General features: G+C 36.9%; 2 protein-coding genes across 4 annotated transcripts in view; both read right to left on the bottom strand.

Moving 5' to 3' along the window:
• Positions 1 to 260, bottom strand: part of nek7 (NIMA-related kinase 7) — a 50,015-nt gene extending 49,755 nt beyond the window's left edge. Inside the window, exon 1 of the mRNA XM_030784208.1 lies at positions 59 to 260. The gene's annotated coding sequence lies outside the window, so the exon portion shown is untranslated. The remainder of the gene's footprint in view (positions 1 to 58) is intronic.
• A 7,427-nt stretch (positions 261 to 7,687) lies between these two features.
• lhx9 (LIM homeobox 9) lies at positions 7,688 to 16,633 on the bottom strand. Of its 3 annotated transcripts, XM_030784418.1 has the most exons (6): positions 16,460 to 16,633; positions 15,345 to 15,547; positions 14,293 to 14,648; positions 13,625 to 13,630; positions 11,481 to 11,683; positions 10,406 to 10,675 (listed from the first exon to the last, which is right to left on the bottom strand). In XM_030784418.1, exons 1-6 carry the CDS (start codon positions 16,631 to 16,633, stop codon positions 10,421 to 10,423), a joined length of 1,197 nt encoding a protein of 398 aa, XP_030640278.1. In that variant the 3' UTR covers positions 10,406 to 10,420. The 3 variants fall into 3 exon arrangements, with proteins under 3 accessions (XP_030640279.1, XP_030640278.1, XP_030640277.1); XM_030784419.1 differs by lacking the exons at positions 10,406 to 10,675; positions 13,625 to 13,630 and adding an exon at positions 7,688 to 7,744; XM_030784417.1 differs by lacking the exon at positions 13,625 to 13,630.
• Positions 16,634 to 19,144: the final 2,511 nt, after the last annotated feature.

Consider the following 19,144-nt stretch of genomic DNA (forward strand, 5'->3'; position numbering starts at 1 on the left):
AGCTTAGCCTATTAGAGGTTAGCTGGCTTTGCTAACTTTCCATTTGCAGAATCCTTACCAGGAAGTGCCCGCTTAGCTTCCACACACTCTGGACAGGAGCTGGCGATGGTGATGATAGCGCTGGCTCCACGCTACTCTGTCAATCCAAGGTCGAGTTTCACTTGAGATAAATGTGTTAGATATAGTTGCGTACAACCTACTGACAGGAAACTTCAGGTGTTAAACGGTAAATAAAAGTAGTTATGCGTTCACGAAGTGTTCCCCCAATTCGCCATTCCTGACCTGTGTCAGTAGTACAAACATCCCAGCATGCCCGGAGGAAAGGGGCGGGCTGATTTTATATGACACAAATTCACGTGTGATTGAAGTCGGTCTGAGAGAAACTTCTGGAATATTTTCTCTTAAATTCAAAACAGAATTGTTTCAGTCGGATTACACTAAACGTGGTTTAGAGTTTTTCCCAGAAAAATTAAAAAAAATATTTTCTCCCATGTTTAATTAAAGTAAAGCTAACCAGGTTTTTGCAGGTATGTCCATATGAGTTTTCTGTCGCCGGGCTAAACACTGATGATGAAATGAATATGACATTTGGAAACACTCCCTATGTGATTTTGAATTGTCTGTTGTTTCCCGTCATTCCCTAGGTTACGGCTGAATGTTAGGCACAGCTCTTCACCTAGTAAAAAGCTTACATGTCTCTATTGCACTGTCCAGGAATTCTTGAGCGCATCCGGTTTTTTGACACTTAAGAGGGCACTTCTGTTTCTTATTGTCGACAGCAAAAAAAAAAAAGAAAAAGGTCGGTGCTTTTGCCTAAGTTCCCAAAATAGTAACACATCTTTCTAATAGCATTGTCATGGCTTGTTGTGACTAACCAGCACAAGTCATGTGTCACATTTTGAGGCCAGGTCCAGATAATACATCTTTATTTGTGTGTGTCCTTAGGCATTTGTGTAGCTCGCACACTGTGAAACTCCACATACAGAGATGTAAAACCACAAGAGTTGTTTTATATGTTGTTCTTTTTGCTTTTTATTTTTAATTAGAGGTAAAACCTTGAAACATTGCATGCATATTTCACATCAATGGACACAGAAACCTTTTCTTCAGTCAGCATTAAAACGTTTGAATATTCTAGAAACTGATCACTGAATGTTGAAAGAAGATGTCAGAAACTGCATATAATCAGCTACAACATTTGTGGATTTATAGCAGTATAGGATGCACTAGAGTGTTGTGGGGTTTTTTTTTATTTCTTTTCTTTTCCTCTCTTTTTTTTTATTTTGACAGATAATAATCAACAAGTGATGTGCGCTGAGTTTTCTCACACTTCAATAGCATTTCCACTAACCTGCTCACAGATACTGTAGAAGAAGGTAAAGCATGCAACATCAGTGTTTTCTCTCTCTCTCTCTCTCTCTCTCTCTCTCTCTCAAAACCGTTGAAGATTAAAAGAAATGTCTCAGGGAAAACTGTCAATTCTGTTGGTGAATAATACCGTGTGGATTTTAATGGCAAGAGTTATATTGGGTTCCCCTTTACTCCCACCTTTCTCTCAATGAGATCAATTGTGCTCGATGACAGATAGGGACTGTCTTTAGTATCGTTAGATTTCAGGTTTCTTAGGGAATAATTAGGTGGATGGATAAGAGGCAATACATGAAACTGCAAGGGGGGGGGGGGGCTATCAAGAGAAGCTCTAGTCCAACACACAAGTCGGTTTTGTTGAAATCTGTTTAATAATCGTGTTGAATCTCTGTTGTTCTAAAAGTAGCTCACCCACCTTTCTGCATTGTAAGCCAATTGTAAAGCTTTTTTTTTTTTGGAATACTGTTTGTTTTGCTACAAGGATTTTTTTTTTTGTTTGATTCCAGGTTTTTCTTGAATGTATATCTGATTCTTTTGATTTTTTACTTTTTTTTCCTAAAACTTTTGTAGCCTTGTTTGCCTTTTCTGTAATACAATGAACTCTCACCTTTTTTTTTTTTTTTTTTGGTATGTGTGAGAATGTCATTTGTAGCTAAGAGGTGTCAAAAACGTTTTTTTTTTGTTGTTGTTTTTTTTTTTTTTAATTATCATGGCAGATGTAGACTCTTTCACCCATTCTTTCTCGATATGACGGCATAAAAAAGCCCTGAAGAAAGTGAGTGTGAATGTGTATATCAGAACGTATAATCCTCGATTTTTATGTGTCCTGTCTAGTTTTGGACCATCCTAACTGTGATCATATGTGTTTTATTGTATTGTGTCAATATCATTTACACGTGTGACTTCAGAGTCACAAATATGCAAGAAGATATGGTAATGATAAAATACTGGCACAAAATTCACTGTGCGTGTGTGTTATATTAATAGACTTAACAGAGATGCAGTGTGGTTTTAGTGACGCTTCACCGATTCTTGATATCGTTTTATTGTCGTGTAGCTTTCAAATATAGTTTATGTAAATGCAGATGCACAGTTGTCAAACATACATTACCTGAAAGTTTTTCTAGGTCCAATATAACATTAGATTTTAAGCTTTGTAACACGACAATCTAGGTGAAAATCGAGTGGCTTGTGCAACCTGGCTCATATTTTTAATGACACGCGAGTTGCTTTTTGCTCAAAAATAGGTGTGCAGATAGTCTTTTTTTTCTATTTTCTATCCCAGCTCCCAGTTATTAATAATTGCATCATATTGATAGATATTACTGAGAACATTAATCCCAGAAAGTTGAGTGGTGTTTTAAAACCTTTTCAGTATCTTGAGACCTAGCAGTGGAATCACTTTATTAAAATATAAAATGTCACCTTTCCCCTGATGATTAACACTAAGTAGGTAACTGATTAGCTTATTAGCAAGAAGGTTCCTGTTTAAAAAAAAGAAAAGACTACATTTTTTGCAGCATTCAGAATTCAAACTCATGTTAGAAGAATATGAAGTATATCTATGACTTTTTTTTCTTATCTGTGAGTTGTGAATGACATGGCAATAAGCGACGTGGCACTTGCGTTTCACCTGCCTTGCAAGCACCCAACATGTACACCCTGCTCTGCTCACCTGTTGGACTCTCTGACCTATCTACAATCAAATCTGCAAGTCGAAATAAGACTTGTGTTTCTAGGAGTCTTTTGGGGTCAAGAGGTGTCTTTTGTTAGGATTCTCACCCTGTGATTCATGTGGGAGTGTGTGACGGACAGTGTGTGGAAGTAATATACATTCAAGCCTGGAAGAAAAGGGTACTGGTGCGGAACTACTTGCATTGTGTGCAGGCGCTCTCTCTCTCTCTCTCTCTCTCTCTCTCTCTCTCTCTCACACACACACGCACACACACGTAGACATGGGCTCTCCGCTGAAGGGACATCACATCGGTGTTGGCTGTACGCGATGGCTGACAACTGATTCTTGGTTTTATGGTCTTGCTAGCTCCTGTGTTGTAACTGTCGCTGGATGTGTCTCCAGCCAGTCTGGTCACACTCATATGCCTCATGAATTTCAGTCACCACAGCATCTGACTCAAGCTGTAAACCATATTATTTCCTACAGTGTACTAGACTTAGTTTCAAATGGTGATTAGTTTGGATTGTTGGTGCCTATTCTGGTGAGTGTGAGAGTGTGTGTGTGTGTGTGTGTGTGTGTGTGTGTGTGCGTGTGTGTGTGTGTGTGTGTATGTGTGTGTGTGTGTGTGTGTGTGCGCGTGTGTGTGCACGCGCGTGTGTGTGTGTAAGTCAAAGAGAGAGGGAGAGAATGAGCAAGTGTGTGAAAGTGTTAGTTAACTTCTTATTCCGTGAATACCACGTTGTTTTAGTGCAGAAGGTTTCTGTGTAATCTTAAACCTCAGACTTTTTTGACTGCCATTCAGCATTTCTGTCATTTTCCCAAAACTGTTACAGTAACACTCAGAGTCAACAAGCATTTGCAAAATAGCAAATTGCGTGAACAGGAATACTTTGTAGCTCTCAAGGTACCACTTACCTTCAGTAAAAGTGACCCAGACGACTAAAACAGATTCATGTTTCTGAGATGACAACATAATTCTATCAGTTATTTCACTGCAGGCAAAATAGATAAAATAAAAGGAAATAAATCCCAAAGTGATGATAGCAAGCCTGAGGCCTAATATCCACATATTAGACATTAAAAAAAAGTATGCATTACCATTTGATGACTTGGTGGATTTATTTGAGTTTTTGCTATAGAAAAAAAAACCTTCCCAAAAGCATGGTATTTGACACGATGCAAGCATGTTTTCCATTGCTCTGCATGAGTCATGCATTGCAATGCCTTGAGTTTTGGCTCTGTTGTAGACTGAACTTCATATAGTTCATTCAGCATTTGACTGACCCACAAAATGTTTATAATGACCCCTCTCCGCCTCGAAGCACCAAGTGAATCCATGTTTTGCTTACTCTAGCTCTTGAATTCTAATCGTCTCTGTTCTGCTCCATAACTGATGTCATCCTTTTTTATATATATAAATAACATTGAACTAAGCATTGACCTGAATAAATAAGCATTAAAAATCAACAATAGTGCGGGTCACGCTAACGCTTTCAATAAAGAACTGTTGGCTAACGTGAATAACTCTCATTGTTTTTACATGTGTTTTTACATGTGAACTCCATTGAGGGTTTTTTGGGGGTTTTTTTGGGTTATGGAAAAGAAGATAAGTGACCTTAAGGTTTGCAAAGACTGACTGAAGTTTGAAAACTACAAACAATTACAACCAAGCATTCATTCCACTAATCTCACTTTGAATTCCTCACTCTTACTCACAGAGTATGTGACGGTAACTATTATACTCGTAATGTCCGTCATGAGTTTAGTTTAGGCGCATAATTCCCTTTAAACATTAAATAGCCTACTTATAACATTTCAAATGCATAACATTGTAAAGTTCAGGAGCATTGTCGAGTCACAACACGTTCGTAAACATATGTGGAAAAAAATTTAAGCAAGTGGTCCTGTCTCCGGCTTCAGTCGCAACAATACCAATAACAGGACAATACAATGGGTTTGTGTTTAAGCATTGCTGAATTATCTGTGTGCTTTTTTAGCTACAGTTCCATCAGTCCTACGGTGTTGAACGGGATCTTTTTGTTGTGTGCCAGTCCAGGGGAAAGAAAGGCCTGTGTCCTTGTTCCTCTTCCACTCCTGGCATCCTTTAACACTGCTCTGGGCTCCGTTAAAAAAAAAAAAAAAAAAAAAAAAAAAAAAAAACCTCACTGCATGACTCACCATTGCTTTCTTTGATCTTCTCCAAGGACTTTTTCGTTTTCCACAAAATTCCCTTAAGACACTGGTGATAGTGTGTGAACTATGGCTTAAAAAAAAATTTATTTTTCCCCCCAAAGGGGGAAACAGTGCCTCGCGTTGTATTATTTCTATAGCCAGCAATCCTCGTACTGAAGGTTATATTTTCCATGATAATAGAGCTAGCTATATAAAAAAAAATTAAGTATTACAGCAAAAAAAAAAAGTTAAAAGTTGAAGTATTTGGTTTGAGGTTAATGTTTGATAACAACCCTTGGCTGGGTTTGTTTTTAGCATGCTAGAGGCAGTGTAGCCTGATGTAGGCCTATATGACATAGTTTCATTTATGACTCAAAATATGTGAATCATTAACAAATACAATTACACAAACGGACACACAGTGACAGAGGAGAGATTATTTGTGAAGCTAAAGCTGTGGTAATATTGAGAGGAAAAAGACTGAACTACATAGCAGTCCTAAACCATACACACCGTTGTTGCATGAGCTAGACAGAAAGAGAGAGAGAGAGAGTGAGAATACAGAGTAAATATGTTGTGTGTGTGTATATATATATATATACGTGTGTGTGTGTGTGTGTGTGTATCTATACATATATATATGTGTGTGTGTGTGTGTGTGTGTGTGTGTGTATATATATGTGTGTGTGTATGTGTATATATATATATGTGTGTGTGTGTGTGTGTGTGTGTGTGTGTGTGTGTGTGTGTGTGTGCGTGTGTGTGTGCGTGTATGCTTTGCTGCACACTCTAAACATCTATATGTAATCCAAATCAAGCAGCACTCCAGTAATTGAGGTAGCAGTGTGGAGCCATGTTTGTTGTGTTTCATTGTTGGAATTCAACACAGGACTGTTTACTGGGCCCAGAGAAGTCCAAAAGTCAGTCGTGCTCTGTTTCTGTCTCTTAACACAGATCTGCAGAATTCAAAATGATACACACATACCTTAAGTCCTCACCTACGCTTCAAAATGCAGCCAAATATGTGCACAGTAAGTGGTGTGTGTGTGTGTGTGTGTGTGTGTGTGTATGCATGTGTGTGTGTGTGTGACTTAGATGATACATCCAAAAACTATTTTCCATTCATAATAAAGAAATATGAGAAGTAATCACAATACAAGACCATCATTTGAAGGACGTCATAAAAAAATATGCTGGTTTTATAAATAAACCTCTTTTATGGCCTCATACTACAATGAAACACTTGGAAACATGCCATCAGGAAGACTAACAGTTTACTCATTCTTTTTCAGTGTAAACTAGACTTTATTTTACAAATTCATTGCATGCCTCTCAATGCCTCTTATTTATTTATTGATTGATTGATTGATTGATTTTGTAAAATTGGAAGATATTGGCCCCACATTGTGAATTTTCATATGGTTTATTTTACACTTAACAACAAATGAAACAAGTGCATCAAACAAAATAATATACATTTTTAAGAAAATGTTTAACAAGATGGCAAGGTGCATGCAGAATCTGAATCTTTGTCATCCTTTATTATTATTATTATTATTATTTTAATTTTTATTTTTAACTGTAGTTTTAGAGTACCCATAGAGTGAAACACTGGCTCCCCGAGACGTCGTCTTCCTCCAGGTTTTTTTTTTTTTTTGTTTTTCTGTTTTTTTTCTCCTCTCGTTTTAATTGGCGCTCTGCAGCTGAATTTCAAGGAAAGCCATGTGTTTATGGAAATGACATTTGTGGAAAAGGAATTTTTTTTTTTTTTTTTTTTTTTTTTAGAGCAAGCAAATTTAGTAGGTATTGTGCTTTCTTTCTCTCCTTCCCTGTGTGTGTGTGTGTGTGTGTGTACGTGCATGTACGTGCATGTACGTGCGTGTATATGTGTGTACATGTGCGTGTGTGTGTGTGTGTGTGTGTGTGTGTGTGTTGTTTTGTTATGTTATGTTGTCTTTTGTTTTTCATTTTTAAAGCCTTCTGTCTCAGGACTCTGTCCTCCCCTTGCAGCGAGGTTGCTCTGTTATATACAACTACAATACTGTACAGCTTCATTCCCTTTTTTCTTTTTTTTTCTTTTTTCTTTTTTTTAACTTGTCTTGTCAGTGTCATTCTAGTACAAAGAGCAATGTCAGCTCTGGTTTTAACAGTACAAAGAGGAATGTCAGTTCTGTTTTCAACAAAGGTAGAAGTAAAAGATCACAAATTTGTGGATTCTCCTCCAAGGGTGGATTTCAAACATTCAGAAATTTTTTTTTTTCTTAAAAAGAGTCTTGCATTACATTTGTCTTTTTTTTTTTAATTGTTTGATTTTTTTTTTTTTTTGTCGTTGTTATTATCATTGTTGTTATTATTATTATTGTCATCATCATTATTATTATTGTTGTTATTCTATTATCTTAATCCTAACAAATGTCTTTGTCTTCAATGGTGAGGAATTCCGATCAAAGTTTTCCCCCTTCGTTTAATACTTTAGGGAATTTTCAAACGTCGTGAAGTATGGCTGTAATGCCCCAAGATTTGTTCTCCCTGAAAGAAATCATAGAGTAACAATATATTAAACTACAGAGCAACCTGACTACAGGGGTTTGCATTTTAGATTTACTTCAGTGCTATTAAAATATCAATGTACGCTTTCTGACATTCCTTTGAGTTCATTGGTTTTTTTTCTGTTTTTCTTTTTTTTAAAGGTAGCCATATTCATGCATTAACAATCAATGCTCATATCATCTCTGTCCATCACAGGGTACTGGTGCAAATCCATGGGGCATTACTTGTAAATAATAAACATAAAATTAGAAAAAAAAAGAAAAAGAAAAAAATCTGGAAAGCAAACATAAAACGTGAAAGAAAAGATAATGTGCTGAAAGTTTTTGAACTTGGCATTGATCATCATTACAAGGACATTGTTTGCTGGGAGTGAGCAAAAAAAAAAAAAAAAAAAAAAAAAAAGATAGAAAGAAAGAAAGAAAAAGAAAAAAATCTGGAAAAAAAAACAAAAAACAAAAGCAAAACACGGCAACATTAAAAAGAAAAATGGTTTGTGTAATGAAAAAATAAAACTCTTTTAAAGCAAAGTATTTTTTTTTTATTCACACAAATTTAATAAGATATAACAACCGTTTGGTCCATAAATATTTAAGGGGAAATAGTTTCTATACACCATCTTTTTTTTTTTTTCTTTTTTTTTTCAAGAAACAAGGAAACATGGACAATCTTGATAGAACACGTACCGTACTATTAACACGAAGATCAATATATAAGGTTCTTGGATTTTTACCAACTATATCTGAAGAAGTGCACAACCGCTTCTGTGACATCGCTGCCCCCCCTTTCCTCTCCCCCCCCCCTTTTTTTAACAGAATACACCATAAAAAGATCTTCAGAAATAAGATGAAAAAACAGTACAAAACTAGTGAGGCGTTCAAAGGATGTGAGTCAATTAACAAACAACACGAATCTCCTGAATTTTTCACAAAAAACTCTCTTCCAAGTGATAGCATAAGGCACATGGTCAGTCTGAGTTAGGCATCTACTTCATTAAGTAGATCTAGATTACCGTTTTTTGTTCTACAACAGAACAAATTTTAAACACAATGAAATGTTTTTTGTTTTTTTTTTTAAACCCCAGCAAAAGGACTCAAAGCAGTCAGTCTCTCTTTTCTCTCACTCTCTCTCTCTCTCTCCTCTCCCTTTCTTTACGTTCCAATCAGACGATTTTTTTTTCTCTCTCTCTCTCTTTTTTTTTTCTTTTTTGGTCTGTTCAGTGGCAAGTGTCCATAAAGAAATAGTAAATATGTCCAAAGATGATGATGAAACTGGTTTGATGGGTTTATTATCCCTCTGGTTGTCCTCAGAGTTAGCTCCAGCTGTCACTGGTCTTAAATCAGTCCTTTTCTTTCTCTCTTTCTTTCTTTTTTTTTTGAGATTTGTGCCTCGAAAAGTCATTAATTCCCCATTTATCAGCACCCCCCCTCCCACCCCCACCCCACAATCTCCCCATCTGAATCGCCCCCTGACACCCTGAGCAACTTTAGAATAATGCACTTCTCACTGGGCACTGTATTGTCACCATGCAATTGAATTAAATTAATTTTAATGAGGAATCAGAAATCACTATTGAGCATTCAACAGACTGATCCAGACAAAAGTGCTCCGCGTCTTAGAAACAATCAATTAAAACAGCGCCCACCGTTTAACTAGAGACGGATAAGTATTTGATTTCGGTTTCTGTTTCTATTTATCTGAGACTAATATGAATGTGTCTGATGGCAGTGAACAGTTACCACTGTACAGATTCGGATATTTAAAACCCTCAAAGCATTTCTATGCCAAGACATGAAATGTCTGAATATTGAGGTTATAGCATCCACCTGGCTTTTGAGTTGTAAGGAAATAGCTGTAGTGTATTGTTGTTAGCTAATAAAGTAAGAGGAAACCGTTTAATTTTTAATCATAGGATTATTATCTTTGCACGGTACAGTCAGATAAAACTATAAGCTGTAATCACAGAGTGCATGTGATGGATTTTTTTTTTTTTTTTAAATGCTACATTCCAATGATCTGTGAAAATCGACGTAATAACGCCTGGTCACAGGGTTGTTGTTGTTGTTGTTGTTGTTGTTGTTATGGTTGTTGTTTTTAGCAGAAAAAAGATCCTTCAAAAGTATAATTTCAAACATTTCCAAATGGAAAATATTAACATATACTCAAATTGAATATTATGACATTGCTGACATTGTGCACACATAGAGGATTTTTTTAGGGGCACGTAAACTAATGGAAGCTGTAACATAAGCAAATTCTCCTTGATGAAATTGAGAAATCAAACTTTCATATATGAATTGGGAAATCAAATACTTGGACTTGATCTTTTCACATGACTGGCCAGATCAGACTTAACATAAAAAAAAAACAAACCCTATCTAAATACTCGGGTCTACAAACCCAGCTGCCAAGAAGTTGCAGATGCTACACATCAATATGTTTTTGTATTTTATTTTATTTTATTTTTTTATGTGCACTTCACTTTTCAAAAATCTGTCTCTGGTTGCTTAAGGGTGTTTTGAGGAACCAAAAGATTTTTTTTTTTTTTTTTTTTTTTACGACAAATCAAAACAAAACAAAACAAAATCAAAAACAAAAAAAACCCAGAAAACAAAACGAAACAAAACAAAACAAAACAAAAAAAAACACAAATCCGACTTAGAAGAGGTTTGTCAAGGTAGTTTGTGAGGGACTCCCAGATTCGTGGCTGTCCAAACTAGAGGTCACGGGTGTCACTACAGTGATAGAGGGATTGGTCAGGTCAGTTAGTGTGCTGGCGGAGCTGGGCGGAGTCAGAGCGCCGCTGTCAGAAGAGGGCGGAGGGAGAGAGGTTCCGTCAGCCTTATCAACACCCCCATTCTCCTGTCGCAATACGTTCCTTCTGAATTTGGCCCGTGCGTTTTGGAACCAAACCTGCAAACCAATCCCAGTGTCTTTACTTTTTTTATGCTTTGTTTTTAATCCGATTCTCTAATATTCTTGCTTCTATTCAAATACTTATACGTAATATCATTAACATCACAAGTATATAGCACTACAGAACATTCTAGAATGAAAAGAGAAAACTGAAATATTGTCAGAAAGCCTGATATCGTTTTAAGCAATGGGGTGTCATTTTTCTTTGTTTTGTTTGTTTTACGATTATTATTTGTTGGGTCAAGGAGGAGGAGCCAAATTTTAAAGATGGGGTTGGGGGTCGTTGTATCCAGCTAACGAATCTTTGTGCATTCAGGACCTCTTGAGTATACATCCTAATGACATTTTTAAGTGTTTTGTAATAAATATGTGGTAATATCTACCCCTACTTTTTTTTTGTGATTATGTCTTTGGTCAGGTCCACATGAGAAATCGTCCTCAATTCAAAGGACATTATTAAGAACCGTCACACCAGAGTCCCATTACATAGTGAGGACTGGCCTTAGAAAGAACAAGTGTAGTCTTAACTGACTCATGTCTCCATCTCTCTCACTGGTTTGTTACATTCAACCTGATACCTGGCAACACTGTCTACAAAGTGACAAAGAAACAGTCTCAAATGGCCCTAGTTAAAATACAATGAAAACAAAAAGGGAAAAAAAAAAAAAAATTAATCAATCAAATCAAAGAGATGAGATGTATGATATGGAGGCGTCGTTCTGATTTTGGGGGAGGGGAGGGGGGGGGGGGCAAATGAAATGGAGACTAGCGTTTTTTGGGAAAAGACAAGCTCGGCGCTTACCTGAAGAACTCTTTTGGTGAGCCCAGTCTTCTGGGCCAGTTGTTTTAAATCCTTGGCGTCGGGGTTATGGTTTATGGCGAAGTAAGACTTCATGGTGCGGAGCTGGTGGTGCTTGAAGGACGTACGCATGCGTTTGGTCTTCTGGGAAGGAGGGTAGGGTTGTTGATCTCTGTCCAGATGATCTGCTTCGTTCTCGTTACAACCTGAGCACGACCAAAAAAAGACAAACAAACAACAAAAAAAAAAAAGACATAGCCTTGAGACATGGATAGGTAGGTAAAAAAAAAAAAAAAAAAGAAAAAAGACAACAGGTTGACTGTGTATGTGATGCAACCGCTGAGGTCAGGAAATGTCTGCCAGTTCGTTTAGTCAGGAGATTATCATTAACGAGCGTGAGAGATGTTTACAGTCAGGCGTTCTAGCACAGTGTTTCCAAATCAAAAATATAACAATGCACCGAAATTAAAGGTCAAAACCCCAAAAGGTGCTTCTAGAAACCTGGTCACAGAGCAGCAGATAATGCTAGTGTAACCCCAAGCCCCCAACTTAAACTAAAGAAAAGAAAAGAAGAAATTTGCAGGGAAAAGAAAGACATAATGAGGTAAAAAAAATGGAAAGGATTCAAGCGCAATTTGCACATCTGAGCAATTAGATGGAGGTTATGAATTGATTTTGAAAAATATGGTTGCTGTGTCAAAAAAAAAAAAAGTGTAAACAGGCTCGGGACAGCCTGTTAAAATTTTCAGTGATTCAGCATTAAATCTCTGACGTGTAATTAATAATGAAACTGATGCAAAATGAACGCTCTAAAGGCAACTGATTAATATCAGAACTCTCAAAGACTTTATGCAAAGTCATCATTTAGGTCCTTTGTTCATGTAAATTAGGTCGATGTGAAACTAGTAAAGCGCTTATCGTAATTTCATATTGAAATCAATATGGGAACAATAAACTTTGCTTGTGCCAAGAAGAGTTATGGTAAGTTCTGCGGAAATACTGTCCGTTCCAGTAACTGTTAACTGAACATAATACTGCATAATCAAGACTATAACTGGCAATTTTTTTTTTTTAAAGAAACATGAGATCAGTGTCTTTTCAATACCTCCCCTACTCATGGATCTTTTCTCAAACCTAACAAAATGTTTTATTTTCATGTAAACTCTGAAGAAATCTTGATACTTTTTTGTGGAGGGTCGTTCTTAAAAATCACGGCCTGCTTGTCTTTGGTGTTCCGTCCATTTGAGTCGCTTTGTTAAGGCTGTAGAGATTACTCAGTTGCATTTGTGGGTTGGCCAAGATGAACTGTGTAGCGCGTTAGATTGCTTTTTGCAAAATGTAAATGACAAATATGTTACTTTAATGAATATTTCATCTTAAAAATAAGGATGTCTTTTGAACAAAATGTTCTTATGCCCTCCTCATTTCAACCATGTTTGCCGCTTTATTACCCCTGTACCACATTTGTCCACCAGGGGTCTCTGTCTGCAAATATGCCAGCGCTAGTTGACAAAATATGTCTGAGAAGTTTTATAAATGCATCAAAGGCGTGTGTTACGAAAAAAAAGGGGGAAACAGAAGAAAAGCCAAATATATTTCATAATCTAAGAAGTATTCCGAAAATTATTCTTCATCCAAAAGAACTAAAAAAAATTACGACTAAAGAGAACATGTTTTGCTTCTCAAACGGTCAAAAATTAATTCGTCGTGTCGTTTTGATGTATTCAAGGCTTTCTCTGTTTTTGTAAACGATAAGTAAAATATTAGTAAATAAAAATATAATTGAGCTGCAAAAAGGATTTTGATTTTAATCAGCTAAAGCGTTTAACTTAAGATGCATGCCGCTTGTCATTTCCAGTTTTCATCGCCAAATTCAGAATTTAGCTGGACAACCTAAACTGAACTTTAAATTGTGTTTAGAAAACGCTCTAACAAGGCTTAATGGATAAATTATTATTTAAGATATTAACGTCTTGTTACTGTGCCAGCAGTGTTCGTTTTAGCCTGAGAACAACCCTGACCTTCCGAGAGTGATTTAAAGCTGGTTGAAGGCCAGAGATTCCGACGTCACCTTCAATTAAAGTAGAACAATTAACACGCAGATTACCCTTATTTCTCTCCATTCATGAAGAACAGAAACTTGGCACACAAAGCTAAACTTTCTCAACCAGACACTAATTGTAACTGCGACAACAAAAGACTCGCTGCGGGGTTGGATTATGACATGCTGTATCTGAAAGCAACATTTTTAAAGACATTATTTACTCCTTTTTTTTACGGAGTATGACATAATGTAAGCCCTCAAGACCCGACAGGATATACACGTAAAATAAGGCGATTTATGCAGTAGAATAGCGATTCAAAATTGCCGTGGATTTCCTGCACGTGGAGATAGGTCATAGGTTCATTGCTTTCGTGCCCATCAATTTAGATTATGACGCGGAATAAACGAGCAATCTTGCTAAAAGCTTTTACTCATACACGACAATAACAATGTAAAATATTATTTATTAAACGCGTTTAATATATAGGCCTAGGACTGCTCGTCATATTCTGTGATTGGAAGTTCGTATAGGACGGGGATGAATTTCAATTCGGCATGTGACGGGTTTTTTTTTTCGTACCACTTTACTCCTTAAAAGACGATAAAACATACGGTTTGGTGTTTGAAAACTAAAATCGAAAGTAATTTTTGAAAGAAAAAGCGGCTACTTAGTTATTATCGTGTCCTTCTTGAGGGGTGGGTTTAACTGCGAAAACTGTGTGTTATTGTTTCATTATTAACTTCTAAAGTAATTGCAAATCAACCTCTCACCTGAGTTGTAACTGGCGATATCTATCCCCATTGCCGGACTCTTTCGTTTTCTAGGCCTCCCTTTCTGCACGGTGCCAGTACCATTGAAGTAAGGCAAAGCCAGGCCTCCACCTTTTGCTGCTAATTCAGCGTAGTTTAATTGAGGGTGGTATTCTCCCTGGATGAGGGTCTCGAAGTGAACCCTGCAGTAAACCAAGTTATCTTTCATGCCGAAATGGTCACCCGTGGTCAAGGTCTTGTTGCACGTGGTGCATGTGAAGCAGCTCAAATGGTACACCGAGTCCCTGGCGCGCATCACCATTTCCGAGGCCGAGATCCCAAGGTGGCAGCGGGCACATCTCTGCACGGAGAACCTTCTGGAACAGTAAACATTATTTACAATAACATAATTTTGAAGGGAAAATGATTAATGCAGAGATGCCGTGGTTAATCCTTAAATTGTTTCTCTGCGTTAAAATTGAACAATAAACCACGGGGCAAAGTTGTCAATACCGTTTACTCTTCGCTTAACCCATAACAGTAGATCACTAGAAAACATTTAGAGCTTATTACTGTAACGAAAGATTTTTAGCCGCCTTCATATAATTACGGACGTTAATCCAATATGAGCAAAATCAACATGTTTTTTCTTCGTCTCACTTGAAAAGCAGTCACAAAATAATGTGTGTAGGCCTGTGTAGGCTGATGGTAGTTTGCCTGCGAGTAACAAGTAACAAATGTCTCAAGCGAGAATTGTTTACATGTGAATAGTATGATAGTTTGCGCGAAAATTTGACTCAAGGAAAATGTTTCGTGTGGATTGTGTGTTACGGAATCCTCTATTTGTTTACGAATTTCACAGTCAATTACTTTAAACCTCTGTCGTTTTAGACGAAACGCGTGTATGTGTCTATGTGTGCGTGTGTGTGTGTGTGTGTGAATGCGTCTAAACGTGCGTATTTGCCCCAAAACACATTTTTCTAAGTGAATAATGTATATATTGACCAAATGGGCCTGCAATCCATACATTCATTTGACCTTATTTCATCGATATTTGTGTGCTACGTTCTTACCTGTAGTAATCCTCTTTGCAGTAAATGCTGCCATCCTTGGCGAAACATGTTAGCTCCGACTCCAAGGCCAGTTTACATTCACAACACTTGAGGCACCTTAAGTGCCATTGTTTGTCAACGGCGAGCAAGTAGTATCTGTCAGAGATTTTTCCGCCACAACCCGCGCACAAGGCAGGCTTTTCTGGGCTCATGGAGGGCATTGTCTAACACATAAAGAAATAACAGAATGAATGCGTGCGAGTAGGCTCGCGCTGGATATATTTACCGGTGATAATTTTAATATGACTTCTGTTCCAATATTGTGCAACAAACACAATCGTTTTTCGGTATAGAACTTTTGGGCAAGAATATTTAGTTTATACAAGTACGACTACGCACTTCCTCTTTGGATAATATGGAAAACATGTGCTTGGTGAAATTTGGACACATGAAAACAACAACTGACCTACTGACATCTTGTCTGAACTTAAATCTGTACAGTTTAGCTAACTGATTTTCATTGTGTGTAAATTAACTCTCCATGCTTGAGCTTGCTTAGTGGATATCAAATGCTTTCGTTTTTTTCCGTTTCAGAAGAATAAAGCTGTACAGTATCCTATAGGCCTACCTCAGTGTCGACTGAAAAACTATACCTTTCTAATACTGCTTCAAATTATATAGACTATCTAATTTATTAAGTGTAAATAAAAATGTAAGATATCGCTTAAGTCAACACTGTTATGAACCTTAAATAATAAAAATAACAATAACAACAATAATAATAACAATAATGATAATAATAACAATTGCCAGGGATTAATTTATAAGGTAGCAAAGGAGTATAGTAAACCAAGTATTATTATTATTATTGTTATTATTATTGTTATTATTATTATTATTATCATTACATTAGTATTAGTATTATTAGTGCATTACTGCCTTAGGAAAGTGTTGTCTTTACTAGCTGTCTAGGAGAACAACAAAAGTGAAAACTAGTTGTACAGTTTTTATGTAATGGATTCTGAAGCGACATGATTGTAATAGGCTGGAGATTTTCCTTCAATAGCCATGTACGTTTAACTAACCATACAGTAACGGCTGAAAATGAAGAAAGGTGGTAAAAATGAACGCCTTACCGTTTCTCTTCCGTTCATCTGAACACTTTTTGCAAGGCGAGACTCCGTCTTAGATCTCCTCTCCATCTCCTCCATGATTCCTTGAATATGATCTCCGGAGATGCCGTGGAAAAGCATGGCTGCTGGCCGCAATGTGCAACTGTTTTCTTTTGCCTTGCACCCCACAACTTCCATATACTGCGCTCCGGAGACTTAGAACATCCAAAATGGTCTGTAGCGAGAGATTCACACAAACGCAATGTTTCAATATCTTGAAGTAAGAATCAACTGAAAATTAAAAAAAGAAAAAATCGATGGAGAAAACAAAATGGGAGGACAGAGAGCACAAGCCACAGTCCACTCCGTCAATGTCTTGTTAACAAAAAAAAAAAAGTATAGTCCAGATGATAAGGCGGCCAGTCGTCAGACTGGCGAATGGTTCTAGTGTCAGAAGTTAAGATTTTGTGATTTTAAAAGTCCCTTTTCCCTTTCAGGGTTCCGTGTGCTTGAAAGTCAGGTTTGGGACTGTCTGAGTTTGAGAGCCGTGTCCTATTTGTGAAGAGAGCAAAAGCCTGCCCAGCTCGGATAATTTGGTAGGAGGAGTCCTCCCTCTCTCAATTGCCACTGATTTCTATTCACCAACAAAGACCTGTCACTCTCCTCTCAAACTCCTGGTGATGGGCAGCACGAGCATGGAAAACACTTGGTATTGACATTTTACATTTTTTAAACTAGTGGTTTATCAAGTTAGATGTTCATATTCTTACTTAAGCGGGCCGAGTTCAAATTTAGCGCTCTGTAGTTTAAGAGGTTTATCGTGAATTCCGAACATATGAAGGTTTTTTTCCTGAGCGTTTTCCAATTGTAATTTTTAATGTAGGCCTATCTTTAATGACTACGTTAAGGGATATTACCAGATTAATCTTTTTTAGTATGTGCTTGTGGAATTATTTAGAAAGTAGAAGAAAGTTGTTACTGACATTTTTTTCCAAATGCGGATACTTCCCGATGTCGTTTGGCCAACTTAGATTTATTTCTGTCAGTGCTCTGGGTTCCACTTGAGCTTGTATCTTATGTCTGTCAAGAAATTTGCTATTAAATGCGAAAACTACTGTGTAGGAATTGTTGTGATAATGCCGTGGTACTTTCTCATCTTTGATTTAACCTTTATGTGTCCTGAAGTGATCAGTTGTCTCAAATAGGCCTATGCTTGTTTTGTTGGTATTATTTTAAGGATTCCAAGGGGGTTTTTGTGTGTGTGTGTGTGCGCGTGTGTGTGTGTGTGCGTGTGCGAGTGTGTGTGTGTGCGTTTGTGTGTGTGCGTTTGTATGCGTGTGCGCGTGTGTGTGAGTGTGTTTTGAAGGTGGGACAATGTTGCAGGGAGGGGGAATAATAATCAATTTTAAAATTCAGAAAAAAGCAATACCAAAAAACCGAGCACAAAATATTAGACGACTGTTTCTCCTCTACCTTTACATATATTTATCATAACAATTTACCATAACATAACAATTTTACTTAGATATCGATTTTGTCGAAAATTATTTTCTTTAGAAGTTGTAAAAGCAATGCTACGTTTTTTGTAGGCTACACAATTGTTTTAAACAAGCTGGCATTTAAATCATATACTGACCTACAAATAAACTCGATAAATGTAGAAAGTGTATTTGTTGTCATTTGTACTGGTCCGTGAATCCTACAACATACCATCATTTAATTAACTGTTGCCAATTTGAATAAATCACCGCAAGTTCATGGAGCTGTGCAGTGTTGATTTGTCGCCGATAACTGTATGCCTGTACATTCTCGTAAAATTCGTGGTATACAGGAAACAATCACTCATCTTACCCTGTTTTTCACTGCTTTATTTCTTTATTGCTCTATTTTTCTGTGTATGCATGACCGAGAACAAAGAATTCCTTCTTTATTCTCTTGTTCGCTTATTCAGTACCTCATATTAGAGGTATAGAAGATTTTGGCTACTCTTGTCGTTTAGATTATGTGTCCAAAGGTTGCTCAGACCAGACACTGCATGATCCGGATGCTCAGAACATAGGCTTGATAATCGCCAAATTTGGTGTGAATTGAGATGAATTTGCTATCCCGTATACAGTTCATTTTCGCTCTGTCAGGTTCATTCAGTCGTGCAATGAAAAACTGACACAGATACCAAGATTGTATGAGTTGTTAAAAGACTGAAAAGAATAAAAAACCCCAGGCTTCGTTTTTTGCCCCTGTCATGATTCATTCAAATGAAGGATTTGGGGTTACACATCATCTTTGCATCACGCCTCTACATTAACGACTCAAAAATATAATTAAATTCCTTTTTGTTTGTTATTACTAGTTTTAGAAAACCTAGACCGTCATTAACAAACGCCAACCTCTCTGGTACCTAATTAATGAAAATGAGCAAGGAAATTATTTTGCAGTTCTCACTGTAGCCCTATTGCCTTTCTTGTCAGTCACATAGATTTTTCTCACTCCATAAATATATATATTTTTATATATGTTTTATATATAATATTTCAGGTACAGAGGAATACTATGTAATTGTCGCTCTCTGACGAAACGTTAGTATTCAATGTAACATTTTATTCATTAACGGTTGGCACTCAAGATTATGGCTACGTAATGATATCGGCCAACCCTTTTACTCCAAGTGACATAATTAATCATGTTGTGACTTGAAGAAGACGTTTGGTT

The sequence above is a fragment of the Chanos chanos genome, chromosome 9 (genome assembly GCF_902362185.1).
Source record: "Chanos chanos chromosome 9, fChaCha1.1, whole genome shotgun sequence".
Taxonomy (NCBI): Eukaryota; Metazoa; Chordata; class Actinopteri; order Gonorynchiformes; family Chanidae; genus Chanos; species Chanos chanos.

Coding starts and splice junctions, on each gene's coding strand:
- lhx9 (XM_030784418.1), bottom strand. CDS start 16,633: ATGGAAGTTGTGGGGTGCAAGGCAAAAGAAAACAGTTGCACATTGCGG. Junction 15,548..16,459: donor AGATGAACGGAAGAGAAACG/GTAAGGCGTTCA, acceptor TTTATGTGTTAG/ACAATGCCCTCCATGAGCCC. Junction 14,649..15,344: donor TGCAAAGAGGATTACTACAG/GTAAGAACGTAG, acceptor TTACTGTTCCAG/AAGGTTCTCCGTGCAGAGAT.